General features: G+C 44.8%; 1 protein-coding gene across 1 annotated transcript in view; it reads right to left on the bottom strand.

Moving 5' to 3' along the window:
- LOC144499446 (stromelysin-1-like) overlaps window positions 1-11825 on the bottom strand; it is a 68904-nt gene extending 57079 nt beyond the window's left edge. Inside the window, exons 1-2 of the mRNA XM_078221432.1 lie at window positions 11679-11825; window positions 2289-2440 (exon numbers count right to left, since the gene is read on the bottom strand). Coding sequence (XP_078077558.1) covers window positions 2289-2440; window positions 11679-11789 — 263 coding nt within the window. The 5' untranslated portion in view covers window positions 11790-11825. The remainder of the gene's footprint in view (window positions 1-2288; window positions 2441-11678) is intronic.
- Between the last annotated feature and the right edge of the window lie 6959 nt (window positions 11826-18784).

Below are 18784 nucleotides of genomic sequence, written 5' to 3'. Positions count from 1 at the left end.
CCCTAATAGTCTCCATTCCTACTCGTACATGTGATTAATTAACTGGGAACTCTGTATCGAGAGAGCTCATTTTGGATGGGGTGGGTGGACTAAGGGTTGTTGTTGTGGAGAATGTATTTACTGGTATTGATGGATTTGAAGGTAGTGTTGAAGTGCTTTTGCTGTTCAATGTAATTGGCAAATGTAGAGATGATTTGTCCATTTACCAAACGTGTCATTGTTGCAAATGCTGGTTTGCATGGGGAAATCAGTGGGCCCGATTTTACCAAAATTTCGCCCCCGTTTTCGGGCGCGAATTCGTGGTAAAGTTGGGCGTCGGGCCTAAAACGCGGTCCAGGCCCGACCCAAGGCCAATCGCGCCTTTACCAACGGCCGATCCAGGCGCTGATCTGCCGCACGCCCGAATCGGCCAGCGGGCTGATTTAAATGTATTTGCATGCATTTAAATCGGCATAATGAAGCCCGCGCCCAACTTACCCAAGGATTCCCACTTTACGAGGCTCCGATCTGATTGGTGTCCACTCATTTACCGTGTTGCTGAATTTAAGTCCGATAGGGCTTCAACTCAGCAACTGAACCGCCGAATCGCCCCCGACCACCCTTCGCGGACCGCCCCCGCGAACCACCCCGGCAGCCCACCGCCCCCCCCCCCCCCGATTGGACCACCCTGGGACGCAGGCCCCGCCAGCACCCCCCACCCCCCCCCAACCGGGATCGGACCCCGGGCCCCCGACCTACCTTGATCGCTGGTGTCCGTCGAAAGCATCTTGCGATCCTGGATCCTGGCCTTGCTCCGGGGGTCCTGATGGGTAGGATGACGTCTCTTCACTGGGGAGGGGGGGTATGGGGGGGTGGGATGTGACACATCCCACCCCCCCCGCCACAAGGGAAAGTCAAAGGCAGCGCAGGCAGCAGTGCTGTCAGCACTGCCTTTGACCTTCATGCTCGGGCGCGCTGAGTGCTGTCGGCTCTGAGCTGCGCATGCGCAGGTTGGCGCTCTGACAGATGCAAATGCGCTGGGCCCCGCCCACTGGACCCACGCCGAAAAAGGTGCATGGGGGCGCTGGAGCGCGGCTGCCGGGCGCGGGTCTGATTTACGACCGCACCCGGCACTTAGAGCCGATTTGGTAAAATCGGCCCCAGTGAATTTGTGCCTGGGTAAGTAATGTAACAGTCAACTGCAGGAGTCAGTTATGAAATTAAAGCTCGACAGAATTCTCCAGCCATTGTTCAGAAAGAATAATGGAAAAAAATCTCAAGGCAATGGTCACTCTGACGGCCATGGGCAGAACTGTCCTTGTTGGACAAAGGATTTTGAAAGTTTGTGAATCTGCATATTTCTGTCACAGCCTCACTCAAAAATTATGATCTTGATGGAGATGTTCTGATAGAAGGATCTTGGGCCTGTATGTTAAAGGATGAGGGGCAAGGATAAGATGGCTAACTCTTCAGCATCTAAGCTGCAACTGATCTCAATGGGTATGTACTCTCTGATTTTTTCCTCACCCAGAAACAGAAAAACAAATGGTTTGTCCGGTGAGTATAACAAATACCACGATAGCTCTGGACATTTCGAGTGTTTTTGTCACTCTCAGCTTGGAGATCAGGTGCAGTTTTAACAAATGAATGTCCCTCAAAAGGCATAGGAATTAACCACGTGATATTTGACTTTGTAAAAGCTTTTTCCACCACACTTACCAAGCAGACTGCCTGGAAGAGTTTCAAATGGATGAAGAGAAATATAGTCCTGAGGGAGTATAGCCTGAGCGGGGCTGGGGCATGCGGGGGGGTCATGAAGGGGGGGTTTATGAATGGGAGGGTCATGAAGAGGGTCCTCAATATCAACCTGAGATCGGGGCACTGTTTAAAAATAGGCCAGATTCTCCCATCCTGCTCCAGTGAACAGAGATTTGGCTGAGCGCCAAATTCTCCACCCTCACTGGAAGCGGTGGTGGGGCGCGAACGGCCGGAGAACTCCGCCCATTAATCAATAATGCTGAGCAACTGCAACACTGTTCATCGTCTCTGGTCACACTGAGGCATTAGCCTCTTTTATCATTACCGTCTGGATCATAACAGGCCTGGCCAAGCCTCGTGTGTCGATGCTTAGTGTCACATACTGTGTCCAGCTCAGTACACGAAGCAGATGGGACACAGAGTAAGGTTTGTACCTCAACAATGGCAAACTGTGTCATTTGTGCCTGATGCACTTGCAACGGAAACTGATACTCATCAGATTGATCAATGAACAGACATGTCACATCACAGTACATAACAAAAATGTATACCTGTAGGTGAGAGCATTTTTTCTAAACTTTCCCTCTGGTAGAATACTGAAATCTTCTACATCAGTCACTCCACATCGAAGTCTGCCATTTAACTCCATTGATCCATTGATTGGGCTTCCGGCTATTTTAAGGTGATAAGTTTTCTGTGTTACCTAAATCCAAGAAAAAGGTTCATTTTCTTTTGATACCATTTTATTATCTTTCTTTTATTGTCATTAGGAGCTGAAGTTCTGTTTTAAATGAAAAAGAATGATGTATTCTTTATTATTCATACGTAACAACCCAATGATAAGAATCACGAAACACATGACTTTAAAAAGTGGGGCTTTTGAGACTGGAATTGTTAACGGGTTGTCAGTTAAGGCTAAACAGCTATTACCACCTTTCCTTAAAGGAAATAACTTATTCACAATCTTTTTATTTTCCATCTTTAACTTGCTGGGGGCTCCCATTGTCCCCCCAAACCTGCACAGCCCACTTCCACCTCCTTCCCAAAATCCACAGAGTTGTCTGGTAAATCCATTGTACAGCTTGTTCCTGCCCCATGGAACACGTTTCTTCCTATTGTGATTCAATCCTATTTCCTTTTGTCCAGTCTTTTCCCACCGACAAACATGAATCATCTGAAGCTGTATGTCATATCAACAATTTCCAGTTGCCTGGCCCTCAGTGCCTCCTCTTCACTATGGAGATCCAATCTCTCTACACCTCCATCCCCCACCAGGAGGGTCTCAGGGCTCTCTGCTTCTTCTTGGAGCAGAGGCCCAAACAATCTCCATTTTAAGGAGCATCTTGACAAATACATGAATAGGATTGGAATAGAGGGATATGGTCCCCAGAGGAGTAGGGGGTTTTAGTCGGGCAGCATGGTTGGTGCAGTTTTGGAGGGCCAAAGGGCCTTTACCCGTGCTGTAATTTTCTATGTTCTTTGTTCTTTTCTCACCGCCACTCTCCTCTACCTGGTTGGACTTGTGTCGCTAAATAATTTCTCCTTGAACTTGTCTCACTTCCTGCAAACATAAGGTGTGGCTAAGGGTACTCTCATGGGTCCCAGTTACGCTTGTCTATTTGTGGGTTCTGTTGGACACTCCCTGTTCCAGTTTTATTTAGGCCCACTCCCACAACATATTTTCCATTTTATCGAAGACTGTATCGATGTCGCTTCATGGTGTTGTCTGGACCTGGAAAAATAATCAAATTTGCCTCCAGTTTGTATCCCTCTTTCACCTCCACATGATCCATCTCCAACACTTCACTTCTCTTCCTTGACCTATCTGTCTTCATTTCCAGTGACGGACAGACCACCAATATTCATTTCAAACTCAATGATTCCCACAGCTACCTCGACTACAGCTCCTCACACCCTGCTTCCTTAAAGGACTCTATCTCACCATCAGACTCACCATGGACTACTCTCTGGAATCGGTTGCATTCTTGGACACATGCATCTCCATCAAGGATGGTCACCTCAGCACCTCACTGTACCGCAAGCCCACGGATAACCTCATGATGCTCCACTTTTCCAGCTTCCACCTTAAACATGTTAAATAAGCCAACCCCTACGGACAAGCCCTCCGTATACACAGGAACTGCTCGGATGAGGAGGATCGCAACAGACACCTCCAGACGCTGAAAGATGCCCTCATAACAGGATATGGCGCTCGACTCATCGATCGACAGTTCCGACGCGCCACAGTGAAAAACTGCACCGACCTCCTCAGAGGACAAATACGGGACAAGGCGGACAGAGTACCCTTCGTCGTCCAGTACTCCCCCGGAGCTGAGAAGCCATGACATCTTCTCCGAAGCCTTCAACATGTCATTGATGAAGATGAACATCTCACCAAGGCCATCCCCACACCCCCACTTCTTGCCTTCAAACAACTGCACAACCTCAAACAGACCATTGTCTGCAGCAAACTACCCAGCCTTCAGGAGAACAGTGACCACGACACCACACAACCCTGCCACAGCAACCTCTGCAAGACGTGCCGGATCATCGACACAGATGCCATCATCTCATGTGAGAACACCATCCACCAGGTACACGGTACATACGCTTGCAACTCGGCCAGCATTGTCGACCTGATACGCTGCAGGAAAGGATGTCCCGAGGCATGGTACATTGGGGAGAACATGCAGACGCAACGACAACGGATGAATGAACACCGCTCGACAATCACCAGGCAAGAGTGTTCACTTCCTGTTGAGGAACACTTCAGCGGTCACGGGCATTCGGCCTCTGTTCCTCCGGTCAGCATTCTCCAAGGCAGCCTTCACGACACACGACAACGCAGAATCGCTAAGCAGAGACTGATAGCCAAGTTCCGCACACATGAGGACGGCCTCAACCAGGATCTTGGGTTCATGTCACACTATCTGTAACCCCCACGACTTGCCTGGGCTTGCAAAATCTCACAAACTGTCCTGTCTGGAGACAATACACATCTCTTTAACCTGTGCTTGACCCTCTCTCCACTCACATTGTCTGTACCTTTAAGACTTGATTACCTGTAAAGACTCGCATTCCAACCATTATTTTGTGTCTTTATATGCCCTGTTTGTGAACAGAACTCCCACTCACCTGATGAAGGAGCAGCGCTCCGAAAGCTTGTGGCTTGTGCTACCAAATAATCCTGTTGGACTTTAACCTGGTGTTGTGAGACTTCTTACTGTGTTATCTTTGTCAGGTGCATCGCTAATGTTCTGAATTATACCATGCCCTACATCACCACTAACATTTGATGCCCAATAAGCATCTGCTACCCATGTTTGCTGCCCCCTGCTGTTCTTAGCTCCACCCAAACTGATTTGCCAATGGAAGATCCTCTCTCGCTAATGGTCGGGTCCCTTCCTTTATTAACATCACTGTCCAACTTCCTTTTCATTTTTGACTCGCATTCCTAAATGTCAAACATGTTTGAAGATCCAGTTCCCAGCCTGGGTCACTTTGCAGCATGTCAGCATCATGGTTATTTGGTCATGTCTGATTACATCTAATTGTGCCGTCAATTCATTTACCTTGTTGCCACAGCTGTGTGCACTCAGATCAGTGGATTTGATTCTGTCTTTGATTATTTTTGCAACTTCTTGCCTTATCTCTTCAGTTTATATTCTCTGACCCTTCCTGCTACGTTCTGATTATCTCTCCCTTATTTCGGCATTGCACTGTTGCCCTTTCCTCTCTTTATAATTGATCACATTTTCTCTCTGGGAAGGAAAGGGGCAGGATGACATTCAGGGACTTGCCTGCCCACCCCCACTCCCCGCAGCCTTTCTCCCTCCCTGGCTCCCTAGACTAAGGGAGCTTTCTCTGTCCTCGAAGTCCAAGCTTTAATTTCTTCAACCAATTGGGGGGCGGGAAGGGCGGGGGGGGGGAGTGTGGTGGGTGTGGGGGGGGGGGGGGAGGTGCGGGGGGGGGGGGTCTAAAAAACATCCATGGCTAAATAAGGAGGTCAAGGATAATAAAAAGACAGAAACTAAAGTTTATCATATTGCAAAGGCCAGTGGCAGGCTGGAAGATTGGGAAACTTTCAAACATAAACAAAGGGATACTAAAAAAGTGATAAAAAGAGCTAAGGTAAATTACAAACGAAACGAGTGCAAAAGATCAAAAAGGATCGCAAAACTTCTATATGTATATAAAAGGGAAGAGAGTTGCTGGGGTGAATGTTGGTCCCTTGGAAGATGAAACTGGTGAGATAATATTGGGGAAAACTGAAATGGCAGAGATTCTAAATCAGTTTTCAGGGTGGAGGACACGAGTACCATTCCTATTGGAATGGGCAAGTCAGAAGTAATAGAGGGGGTAAAACTTAGAACAATCAACATCGATAGGGTAAAGGTACTCAGCAAAATATTGGGATTGAGGGCAGGTAAGTCTCCAGGCCTGATGGCCTACATCCTAGGGTATTAAAGGAAGTGGTAGCAGAGATAGTGGATCCATTGGTTACAATATTGCAAAATTCCCTGGACACCGGAAAGATTCCATAGATTGGAAAAATCCTAATTTAATGCCCTTATTCAAAAAGGGAGGGAGGCAAAATGTGGGAAATTACAGACCAATTAGTTTAACATCTGCTGTTCAGAAAGTGGTAGAATCAATTATCAAGGAAGCAATATCAGGACATTAGGAAAGTCAAAACGCTATCCATCAGAGTCAGCATGGTTTTATGAAGGGCAAATCATCTTTGACTAATTTGTTAGAGTTCTTTGAAAATGTAACGAGCAAAGTGGATAATGGGGATCCTGTAGATGTAGTATATCTGGACTTCCAGAAGGTGTTTGATAAGGTGCAGCACAAAAGAGTAATACATAAGGTTAGATCACGTGGGATTAGGGGTAATTTGTTAGCTTGGATAGGTCTTGCCTGGTCAAGTCAAGACTTCTCTTCCTGTGGGGAGCACTTCAGCGGTCACGGGCATTCGGCTTCTGATCTTTGGGTAAGCGTTCTCCAAGGCGGCCTTCACAACACACGACAGCGCAAGGTCGCTGAGCAGAAACTGATAGCCAAGTTCCACACACATGAGGATGGCCTAAACCAAGATGTTGGCTTTATGTCACACTATCAGTAACCCCCACAGCTTGCCTCCTGGACTTGCTGGCTGTCCTGTCTGGGGACAATACACATCTCTTTAACCTGTGCTTAATGCTCCCTCCTCCACTCACATTGTCTGTATCTTTAATAACTGGTTGGCTGTAGAGATTTGCATTCTAATCAGTATTCTGTAACTTGATTTTGTGTCTCTGTGCCCTGTTTGAGAGCAGATTTCCACTCCATCTGATGAAGGAGCAGCGCTCCAAAAGCTAATGGTATTTGCTACCAAATAAACCTGATGGACAGAAGACAGAGAGTCGGGATAAATGGGTTTTCTTCTGGATGGCAAGAAGTAATTAGTGGGGTGCCACACAGTTCGGTCCTTGGGCCCCAGTTACTTACAGTCTACATTAACGACTTGGATACAGGGATAGAAGGCTCTGTTTCCAAATTTGCAGATGGCACAAAAATAGGCAGGACAGTAAGTTGCAATGAGGAAACAAGCACCTTACAAATATATACATATATGAAGAGTAAGAGGGTAGCCAGGGAGAGCGTTGGCCCACTCAAGGACAGGAGAGGGAATCTATGCGTGGAGCCAGAGGAAATGGGAGAAATATTAAATAATTACTTTGTGTCAGTATTCAGCAAAGAGAAGGACTTGGTGAATGATGAGTCTGGGAAAGGGTGTGTAGATAGCTTGAGTCATGTTGAGATCAGTAAGGAGGAGGTATTGGGGTTCTTGAGAAACATTAAGGTAGACAAGTCCCCAGGACCTGATGGGATATACCCCAGGATACTGAGAGAGGCAAGGGAGGAAATTGCTGGGGCCTTGAGAGAAATCTTTGTATCCTCACGGGCAACAGGGGAGGTCCCAGAGGATTGGAGAATAGCCAATGTTGTTCCTTTGAGTAAGAAGGGTAGCAAGGATAATCCAGGTAATTACAGGCCGGTGAGCCTTACGTCAATGGTAGGGAAATTATTGGAGAGGATTCGTCGAGACAGGATTTACTCCCACTTGGAAATAAGTGAATGTATTAGCGAGCGGCAACATGGTTTTGTGAAGGGGAGGTCGTGTCTAACTAACTTGATCAAGTTTTTCGAGGGAGTGACGAAGATGATTGATGAGGGTAGGGGAATGGATGTTGTCTACATGGACTTCAGTAAGGCCTTTGACAAGGTCCTTCATGGCAGACTGGTGCAGAAGATGAAGTCGCATGGGATCAGAGGTGAGCTGGTAAGTTGGATACAGAACTGGCTCGGTCAGAGAAGACAGTGAAAGGGTGCGTTTCTGAGTGGAAGGATGTGACAAGTGGTGTTCCTCAGGGATCAATGTTGGGACCTTTGCTGTTTGTAATATATATAAATGATTTGGAGGAAAATGTAACTGGTTTGATTCGTAAGTTTGTGGATGACACAGGTTGGTGGATTTGTAGATAGCGATGAGGACCATCAGATGATACAGCAGGATATAGATCGGTTGGAGGCTTGGGTGGAGAGATGGCAGATGGAGTTTAATCCGGACAAATGTGAGGTAATGCATTTTGGAAGGTTTAATATGGATAGGAAATACACAGTAAATGGCAGAACCCTTCAGAGTATTGATAGAAAGAGGGATCTGGGTGTACACGTACACAGGTCACTGAAAGTGGCAACGCAGGTGGAGAAGGTAGTCAAGAAGGCATATGGCATGCTTGCTCCCATTGGCTGGGGCATTGAGTTTAAAAATGGGCAAGTCATGTTGCAGTTTTATTGAACTTTAGTTAGGCCACACTTGGAATATGGTGTCTAATTCTGGTCACCACACTACCAGAAGGATGTGGAGGCTTTGGAGAGGGTACAGAAAAGATTTACCTGAATGTTGCCTGGTATGGAGGGCATTAGCTATGAGGAGAGTTTGGAGAAACTTGGTTTGTTCTCACTGGAATGACGGAGGTTGAAGCGCAACCTGATAGAAGTCTACAAGATTATGACGGGCATGGACAGAATGGATAGTCAGAAACTTTTTCCCATGGTTGAAGCGTCAATTACTAGGGGGGATAAGTTTAAGATGCGAGGGGCAAGGTTTAAAGGAGATGTACGAGGTACGTTTTTTACACAGAGGGTGGTAGGTGCCTGGAACTCACTGCTGGGGGAGGTAGTGGAAGCAGATACGATAGTGACTTTTAAGGGGCATCTTGACAAATACATGAATAGGATGGGAATGGAGGGATATGGTCCCTGGAAGGGTAGGGGGTTTTAGTTCAGTCGGGCAGTATGGTTGTTGCAGGTTTGGAGGGCTGAAGGGCCTGTTCCTGTGCTGTAATTTTCTTTGTTCTTTGTTCAAATGGATATAGATAGGTTAGGAGAGTGGGCCAAAATGTGGCAGATGGAGTTTAACGCGGATAAGTGTGAGGTCATACAATTTGGTCAGAAAAATGGGATGGCAACTTATTATCTAATTGGGGAGAGACTTTGGGTGCTCCGGTGCAGAGGGATCTGGATGTCCTCGTTCATGAGTCACAGAAAATTAGCATGCAGGTACAGCAAATAATAAAGAAAGCAAATGGAATGTTGGCATTTATAGCTAAAGGAATAGGATATAAAGGTAAGGGAGTATTATTGCAACTGTACAAGGCATTGGTGAGGCCACACCTAGAGTATTGTGCACAGTTTTGGTCCCCTTATTTGAGGAAAGATTTCATGGTATTGGAGGCAGTTCAGAGGAGGTTCACTCAATTGATTCCAGAGATGAGGGTTTGTCGTATGAAGAGAGATTGAACAATTTAGGCCTATACTCTCTGGAATTTAGAAGAATGAGGGAAGATCAAATTGAGGTATACAAGATGAAAAATGGTATGGATAAAGTAGATGTGGAGCGGATGCTTCCTCTTGCGGGGCATTCTAGGACAAGAGATCATATTCTTAGGATAAGGGGTAACAAATTTAAAACAGAGTTTAGGAGAGACTACTTCTCCCAAAGGGTTGTGAATCTGTGGAAATCACTACCCCAAAGTGAGGTGGATGCTGGGACATTGAGTAAATTTAAGGAGGAGTTAGACAGATTTTTAATTGGTAATGTGTTGAGGGGTTATGGGGAGAAGGCAGGAAAATGGGGATGAGGAGCATATCAGCCATGATTGAATGGCAGAGCAGACCCGATGGGCCAAATGGTCTAATTCTGATCCCATATTTTATGAACTTATGAGATTGACTGGTAGCTTTTAAGGGCGGGACTTCCTCTTCAGTGATGGGTGCCAGTCCCACTATCCACCAATTTAGCCCAACCTGCCACTTCTTATATGTGGGGTGGGTTGGCTCCCCTGTAAAGTGCAGGCCTTGAAGTGGGATCCAGTTGCCATGGTCCACGTAAGTACCAAAGACATTGGAGGTCGAACTAAGAAAGGGGTTCTTTTGAGGTTACATGAACATCTGGGGGTGAAATTGTACATCTATACTTTGCAGATATTAATGCCATACAGAGTTTAGACTTTGAAAATATTTTAGTTTATTTATTGGTGTCACAAGTAGGCTCACATTCACACTGCAATGAAGTTACTGTGAAAATCCCCTAGTTGCCACACTCCGGTGTCTGTTCAGGTACACTGAAGGAGAATTTATCCTGGTGTTGTTAAACTTCTTACAAAATGTATCTCTCAGCCAACATCATTAAAATATTCTTAACATTTATCTAATTACTGGTTATGTGACATTGATTGCACAAATTAACTGCTGCCATTTGCTATATTGTATCAGTGGCTATGCTTCAAAAGTACTTCATTGTCTGCAGTTTGGGTGTCCTAAAATCATGGAAGGTACATATAAATGAAGGTCCTTTCTTTTAATTTGTTTAAGACTTTATAAAGTATTGTTTTACTTGAAGACAGATACTGAGAAAATGTTCACCTAACAAAGGTCACATCAGGAGATTCTAAACTGGAAGACCTGTACCAGAATATTGTGAATTGATGTTATGAAGTTATGAAGTTAGAATATCTGCTGTACAGTCTTTCACAATGGGCAATGGCTGAGTGGTATTCTCACTGGACTAGTCATCCAGAGACCTTGGGTGATGCTGTGAACTGAGTGCTGTACCCACATCTAAGCTATTGATACTAATGAACAAAATGAATTTGAAATGCACTACCGGAGTAGATTCAGAAAGAATGTTCACGATGGTAGGGAAGCCAGAACTAGGGGTCATAGTTTGAGGAGAAGCGGTAAACCTTTTAGAACTGAGGTGAGGAGAAATTTCTTCACCTAGAGGGTGATAAATGTATGGAATTCAATACCACAAAAAGTAGTTGAGGCCAAAATGTTGTCTGATTTCAAGAAGCTCTTGGGGCTAAAGGATTCAAGGGATATTGGGGGAAAGGGGAAATTAAGATATTGAATTTGATGATCAGCTATGATCATAATGAATGGCGGAACAGGCTCAAAGGGCCTACTCCTGCTTCTAGTTTGTATGTTTTTCTGAGACTGTTTGGGTTGCTCTAAAGAGAACTAGCATAGACTTGATGGGCTGATTAGCCTTCTGTGTGCCGTAATGACATCATGACTATGATTTTATGAATCAAGACTGGAAAACTAGAATTTCGGAAGAGCCACAGGAACATTTGGTACTTTGTGCAGCTGTGGATAGTCCTCCACTTCTATAGAATAAAGTAGATGCAGTTTGGCTGAACTTAGTTTCCCTTGGCTTAGTACTTCATAGGATATTATTATCAATAATGTTAATCAAAACATTCAAAAGAAACATAGAACGAAGAAAGATGTATCCAGGTTAGTTATAATTATTTACTACTCTTACATATCTAAAAGAAAGAATAGCGTTAGATATGCTTCATATTCAAATGCTTGAGTTCTTTACATACCACAGGAGCTCCAGTATCATCCTTCACTGAAGACAATGGAACCGCAGTTGAAGGAAAGGCAAGAACGCCGAGTTCAAGCACAACCGTAAGACAAAAGTACATTGCCTTCATTGTGACTGTTTACTGTGTGGTAAACAGGCTTGCGATAAAAGATAGAGTCCACAGCCTATCTTTATATAGAGCTGGAGCATTAATTAACCCAATGTGTCAGAGCAGGTATTCATACTCCGAGTAATTATTGTTGACATATTGGGCAAGTATTTTCTTACGTAGCAATTATGCTGTTGCTAAACATAATTTCAGTAAATTCTTTTGTGAGTAAACAAAAATGAGGAAGTAAACAAGCATAAAAATGCTTTAAAAAATATCTTAAATCATTGGGTGGCCTGGTGGTGAGCACTGCTGCCTCACAGCGTCAGGGACCCAGGTTCAATTCTGGCTTTGGGTGACTGTCTTTGTAGAGTTTGCACATTCTCCCCGCATCTGCATGGCTCTCCTTTGGGTGCTCCTGTTTCCTCTGACAGTCTGAAAATATGTGGGTGAGACTGATTGGCCATGCTAAGTTGCCCCTTAGTGTCAGTGAGATTAGTAGGGTAAATATGTAGAGTTATGGGGATAGGGCCTGGGTGGGATTGTTGTTGGTGCAGGCTTGATGGGCTGAATGGTCGCTTTCTGCACTGTAGGGATTCTTTGATTCTATCATAAACCATTAGAGAAGCGGTAGGATAAGTGTAATGTTCCACAAACCCATGTAGTGATTACATTTTTCAGTTCTCGACCATTAGTCTTGTCCAATATAACAGAATGAATTTTGCCAGAGTTCATTCTCTCTGACGTCAAAGAAATGCATTCCCAACACCAGACTGCCAGTGATGCAGAGAATACCCACCAGTAAATCATCAGGAATAACAACATGAACTTATTTTTAACATGATAATGTGATCCTAAGATTTTCATATCAGACTCCTATTAGGATGAGTGACCAGAAATGCAGTTAAAGAGGTAGCTCTTAAGGAGCATTGTGAACGAGGTGGAAGAGGTACAGAATCGGAGATGGTTTGGCAAGAAATTGTCAGCTTAGGGCAGAGTTTTCCAGTCCCTCCGTGGTGTAATTTCTGGCAGAGAAGATGGCTCAGCATTGGCCACATGTGAGATTTTCCAGTCCTGCCGATAACTATGGTCTTATTGGTAGGACTGGAAATTCCCAATGGCGGCTTGGACTGGAAAATCCCACCCTATGATTCTAAGCAACTGAGTATATAAATTATAACTTGCTTGACTGAGAGTCAATGTTGGTGAGTGCACAGGGTGATGGGTGAACAGGATTCACAGTGACTGGCCTGGATGGGGTGCCCTGGATGGATCCTCCACGGACCAGCTGGTGGGGGTATTCTCAGACATTTTCAACCTCTCTTTACAGCAACCTGAGGTCCCTATCTGCTTCAAGAAGACAACTATTATCCCGGTACCAAAGAAAAGCGAGACAGCGTGCCTTAACGACTATCACACTGGCTCTGACACCCATCATTATGAAGTGCTTCGAAAGGTTAGTCATGGCATGAATCATTTCCTGCCTCACAGATTGCCTGGATTCACTACAGTTCGCCTATCACCGCAAAAGGTCCACAGCAGACGCCATCTCCCTGGCCCTGCACTCAACCCTGGAACACCTGGATAACAAAGACATCTAAGTCAGACTCCTATTTATTGATTACAGCTCAGCCTTCAACACCATTATTCCTACAAAACGCATCTCCAAACTCCATGGCCTGGGGCTCGGCTCCTCCCTCTCCGGCTGGATCTTAGACTTCCTAACCTACAGACCGAAATCAGTAAGGATAGGCAACAACACCTCCTCCACAATCATCCGCAACACCAGTGCCCTGCAAGGCTGTGTCCTCAGCTCCTTACTATACTCCTTATACTCCCTGTTGGGAGTCTTTTATAGACCTCCTAAAAGTTCTAGAGAGGTTGAGGAAAGGATTGCGGAGTCAATCCTGCTTAGGAGTGAAAGTAATAGGGCAATTGTTATGGGGGATTTTAACTTGACTAATATTGACTGGAATTGTTATAGCTCTAGCTCGTTAGAGGGGTCAGTTTTTGTTCAAAGCGTGCAGGAAGGTTTTTTGACTCAGTATGTAGACAGGCCAACTAGAGGTGAGGCTATATTGGATCTGGTGCTGGGAAATGAGCCAGACCAGGTGCTAGACTTGGAAGTTGATGTGCATTTTGGTGATAGTGACCACAATTCGGTTACGTTCACCTTAGTGATGGAAAGGGATAGGCATGAACCTCGGGCCAGTGGTTTTAGCTGGGGGAAGGGTAATTATGAGGCTATTAGGAGAGAATTAGGAAACATAGGTTGGACTAGGAGTTTACAGGGACTGGGAACGTCCGACATGTGGAGTTTTTTCAAGGAGCAGCTACTGCGAGTCTGTGATAGGTATGTCCCTGTCAGGCAAGGAGGAATTGGTAGGGCTAGGGAACCGTGGTGCACCAAAAAAGTTTCTTTGTTGGTTAAAAAGAAAAAGGAGGCTTATGTTCGGATGAGACGTGAGCACTCGGGTAGTGCACTAGAAAGCTTTAGATTGGCTAAGAGGGAGTTGAAGAGCGAGCTTAGAAGGGCTAAAAGGGGACATGAGAAGACTTTGGCGGATAGGGTTAAAGAGAATCCTAAGGCGTTCTATAGGTATGTCAAGAACAGAAGGTTGGTTAGGGCAAGTTTAGGGCCAGTTATAGATGGCAGAGGGAAGTTATGTGTGGAACCGGAGGAGATTGGTGAAGCATTGAACCAATATTTCTCTTCGGTGTTCACGCAAGGGGACATGAATATAGCTGAGGAGGACACTGGGTTGCAGGGGAGTAGAATAGACAGTATTACAGTTGATAAGGAGGATGTGCAGGATATTCTGGAGGGTCTGAAAATAGATAAATCCCCTGGTCCGGATGGGATTTATCCAAGGATTCTCTGGGAGGCAAGAGAAGTGATTGCAGAGCCTCTGGCTCTGATCTTCAGGTCGTCGTTGGCCTCTGGTATAGTACCAGAAGATTGGAGGTTAGCGAATGTTGTCCCATTGTTTAAGAAGGGGAACAGAGACTTCCCCGGGAATTATAGACCGGTGAGTCTCACTTCTGTTGTCGGCAAGATGTTGGAAAAAATTATAAGGGATAGGATTTATAGTTATTTGGAGAGTAATGAATTGATAGGTGATAGTCAGCATGGTTTTGTGGCAGGTAGATCGTGCCTTACTAACCTTATTGAGTTTTTTGAGAAAGTGACCAAGGAGGTGGATGGGGGCAAGGCAGTGGACGTGGTATATATGGATTTTAGTAAGGCGTTTGATAAGGTTCACCATGGTAGGCTTCTGCAGAAAATGCAGATGTATGGGATTGGGGGTGATCTAGGAAATTGGATCAGGAATTGGCTAGCGGATAGGAAACAGAGGGTGGTGGTTGATAGTAAATATTCATCATGGAGTGCGGTTACAAGTGGTGTACCTCAGGGATCTGTTTTGGGGCCACTGCTGTTTGTAATATTTATTAATGATCTGGATGAGGGTATAGTTGGGTGGATTAGCAAATTTGCTGATGACACCAAAGTCGGTGGTGTGGTAGACAGTGAGGAAGGGTGTCGTAGTTTGCAGGAAGACTTAGACAGGTTGCAAAGTTGGGCCGAGAGGTGGCGGATGGAGTTTAATGCGGAGAAGTGTGAGGTAATTCACTTTGGTAGGAATAACAGATGTGTTGAGTATAGGGCTAACGGGAGGACTTTGAATAGTGTGGAGGAGCAGAGGGATCTAGGTGTATGTGTGCATAGATCCCTGAAAGTTGGGAATCAAGTAGATAAGGTTGTTAAGAAGGCATATGGTGTCTTGGCGTTTATTGGTAGGGGGATTGAATTTAGGAGTCGTAGCGTTATGTTGCAACTGTACACAACTCTGGTGCGGCCGCACTTGGAGTACTGTGTGCAGTTCTGGTCCCCACATTACAGGAAGGATGTGGAGGCTTTGGAGAGGGTGCAGAGGAGGTTTACCAGGATGTTGCCTGGTATGGAGGGGAGATCCTATGAGGAGAGGCTGAGGGATTTGGGATTGTTTTCGCTGGAAAGGCGGCGGCTAAGAGGGGATCTTATTGAAACATATAAGATGATTAGAGGTTTAGATAGGGTGGATAGTGATAGCCTTTTTCCTCTGATGGAGAAATCCAGCACGAGGGGGCATGGCTTTAAATTGAGGGGGGGTAGTTATAGAACCGATGTCAGGGGTAGGTTCTTTACCCAGAGGGTGGTGAGGGATTGGAATGCCCTGCCAGCATCAGTAGTAAATGCGCCTAGTTTGGGGGCGTTTAAGAGATCCGTAGATAGGTTCATGGACGAAAAGAAATTGGTTTAGGTTGGAGGGTCACAGTTTTTTTTTAACTGGTCGGTGCAACATCGTGGGCCGAAGGGCCTGTTCTGCGCTGTAATGTTCTATGTTCTATGTTCTATTATACACCTATAACTGTGTGGCCAAATTCCCCTCCAACTCGATTTTCAAGTTTGTTGATGATACCAGCGCAGTGGGTCGGATCTCAAACAATGATGAGATGGAGTACAGGAAAGAAGTAGAAAATCTGGTAAACTGGTGCGGCAACAATAATCTCTCTGTCAATATCAGCAAAACAAAGGAGACAGTCATCAACTTCAGGAAGAGTAGTGGAGGACATGCCCCTGTCTACATCAAAAGGGATGAAGTGGAAATTGTCTCTTAATTTAAGCTGTTTCCATTTTTAAACTGAGCTCCAGATCAAACCCCCGCACTCTAGGAAAATAACAAGCGCCAAATCAAAATCAAAGTAGGTACAATACATATAACAATAACAATAGTTAATTGATAAGAAACGTTTTGGTTTGATTTTTAACTGGCTAGGTTTTAAGCTTTGCAGTGAAACAACATAATACAAGCCTTGAATTTCCAAATGTTATTTAGAACTAGTAAAAGGACTGATGGCCAGTTGATGGCAACACAAGTTCCAACAATTCATGGTGTTACAAAGTTCAGCAATGTTTGGCAACAATTGCAGATTAAAAATAGTTAATGACAACATGCTTATCTGCGTTGACAACTGAGGTTTTAATTAATTAATCTCCTGCTGGAACTTGGAGTAATCAGAACTATGATTCATTTCACTAACGTGATATACTTTAAACTGACTCATAGACAGTATATTTACCACACTCTTTTGTTCCTGCTTTTCTACTTTTTCACAAAATTACTTATTTTCTTCTCTCAACTACCTCTTATAATTTTCACTTCGAGACAAAGGAAAGCACATGATTCCTTCCAAGGTTTAAATCTTTTCTTAACATTAAAACATTAAAGAAAGTAAAACATTCAAAAAGAATACAGAATGTTAATTAAGACGGTCGCTTGTATTCTTCTGTCTTCCAAACAATTAATTAATTAATTAATTAAACTCAAAACAGAAGTAAATTCAAGAAATTTTATCACTTTAATCTCTAACAGTTTTAACAAACACTCCACAAGAACAAACAGCTCCTGCTCTTAATTGCACTATCGTAACATTTCAACTGGGGGAAAGTAATTTATTAAACTCGTACACAGAGAAGCAATTCACTTTGATCTGCTATACCCTATTCCACCACACGAGGCTCTCGGTCACACAATTACATCCTCTCTCTCTCTGTCATGTACACAGCCTGCTTGTTTCTTTTAACCCTTTACTCCCCTCTTTGGTCTATCACGCTTCAGACTAACCAATTTAACCTGATTTGAGGCCCTTCTACCTTTGCAGCGGCACTGGCGCTGGTGTCTGTTATATTCCTCGGGGCAATGACGGCTACCTCAGATTTCTGGTGATTATCTACACTGGGTGGATTCACCAATCCTCCTCCTCCTGTATCGGTATTTTGGAACAACATTGGCAAGCCATACACCTCCGGTTTTTTATCTTTCCTTTGTTCGGTTGCCGTTCTTATCTTTTTTCTCGGTCCCGTCTTTTCCTTTGCAGTCTGTCTTGTTCTGCTCTATCTCTTTTGTTCTTTTCATACTTCTCACATTCCCACTTCAACATTACCCAAGTTTTAGGGTTTCCCTCATTATCACATACACTGATCCCTCTGGAAGGTTCTGTGGAACAGTATGTAGATAACCCGACTAGAGAGGGGGCTATACTGGACCTGGTTCTGGGTAATGAGCCCGGTCAGGTCGTCAAAGTTTCGGTAGGGGAACATGTGGCAAATAGTGACCACAACTCTGTTAACTTTAGGATAGTAATGGACAAGGATGAGTGCTGTCCTACGGGCAGGGTGCTAAATTGGGGGAAGGCTGACTATAGCCGGATTAGGCAGGAATTGGTGGATGTTGATTGGGAGAGGATGTTCGAGGGTAAGTCCGCGTCTGGCATGTGGGAGTCTTTTAAGGAACTATTGATAAGGCTGCAGGATAGGCATGTGCCTGTAAAAAGGAAAGATAGGAAAGGTAGGATTCGAGAGCCGTGGATAACCAGGGAAATTGAGGATCTGATTAAAATGAAAAGGGAGGCGTACATTAAGTCCAGGCAACTGAAAACAGATGGAGCTCTGGAGGAATACAGAGAGAGTAGGAAAGATCTCAAATGGGGAGTTAGAAGGGCAAAAAGAGGTCACGAGATGTTCTTGGCTGGCAGGATTAAGGAGAATCCTAAGGCATTCTATTCATACGTTAGGAACAAAAGAGTTGTCAGGGAGAAAATCGGACCTCTCAGGGACAAAGGAGGGGAATTATGCTTAGAACCCAAGGGAATAGGGGAGATCCTAAATGAATAGTTGCATCGGTATTCACGAAGGAGAGGGGCGTGTTAACCGGGAGTGTCTCGGAGGGAGGTGTTGACCCGTTAGAGAAAATCTCCATTACAAGGGAGGAAGTGTTAGGTTTTTTAGGGAACATTAAAACTGACAAAGCCCCAGGGCCTGATGGCATCTATCCTCGACTGCTCAGGGAGACGAGAGGTGAAATTGCTGGGCCTCTGATGGAAATCTTTGTCGCTTCTTTGGACACGGGTGAGGTCCCTGAGGATTGGAGGATAGCGAATGTGGTCCCGTTGTTTAAGAAGGGTAGCAGGGATAA

This window comes from Mustelus asterias, chromosome 10 (assembly GCF_964213995.1).
Source record: "Mustelus asterias chromosome 10, sMusAst1.hap1.1, whole genome shotgun sequence".
NCBI lineage: Eukaryota > Metazoa > Chordata > Chondrichthyes > Carcharhiniformes > Triakidae > Mustelus > Mustelus asterias.
The sequence above is the reverse complement of the archived record's forward strand: the minus strand, read 5'-3'. Positions and strand labels throughout refer to the sequence as shown.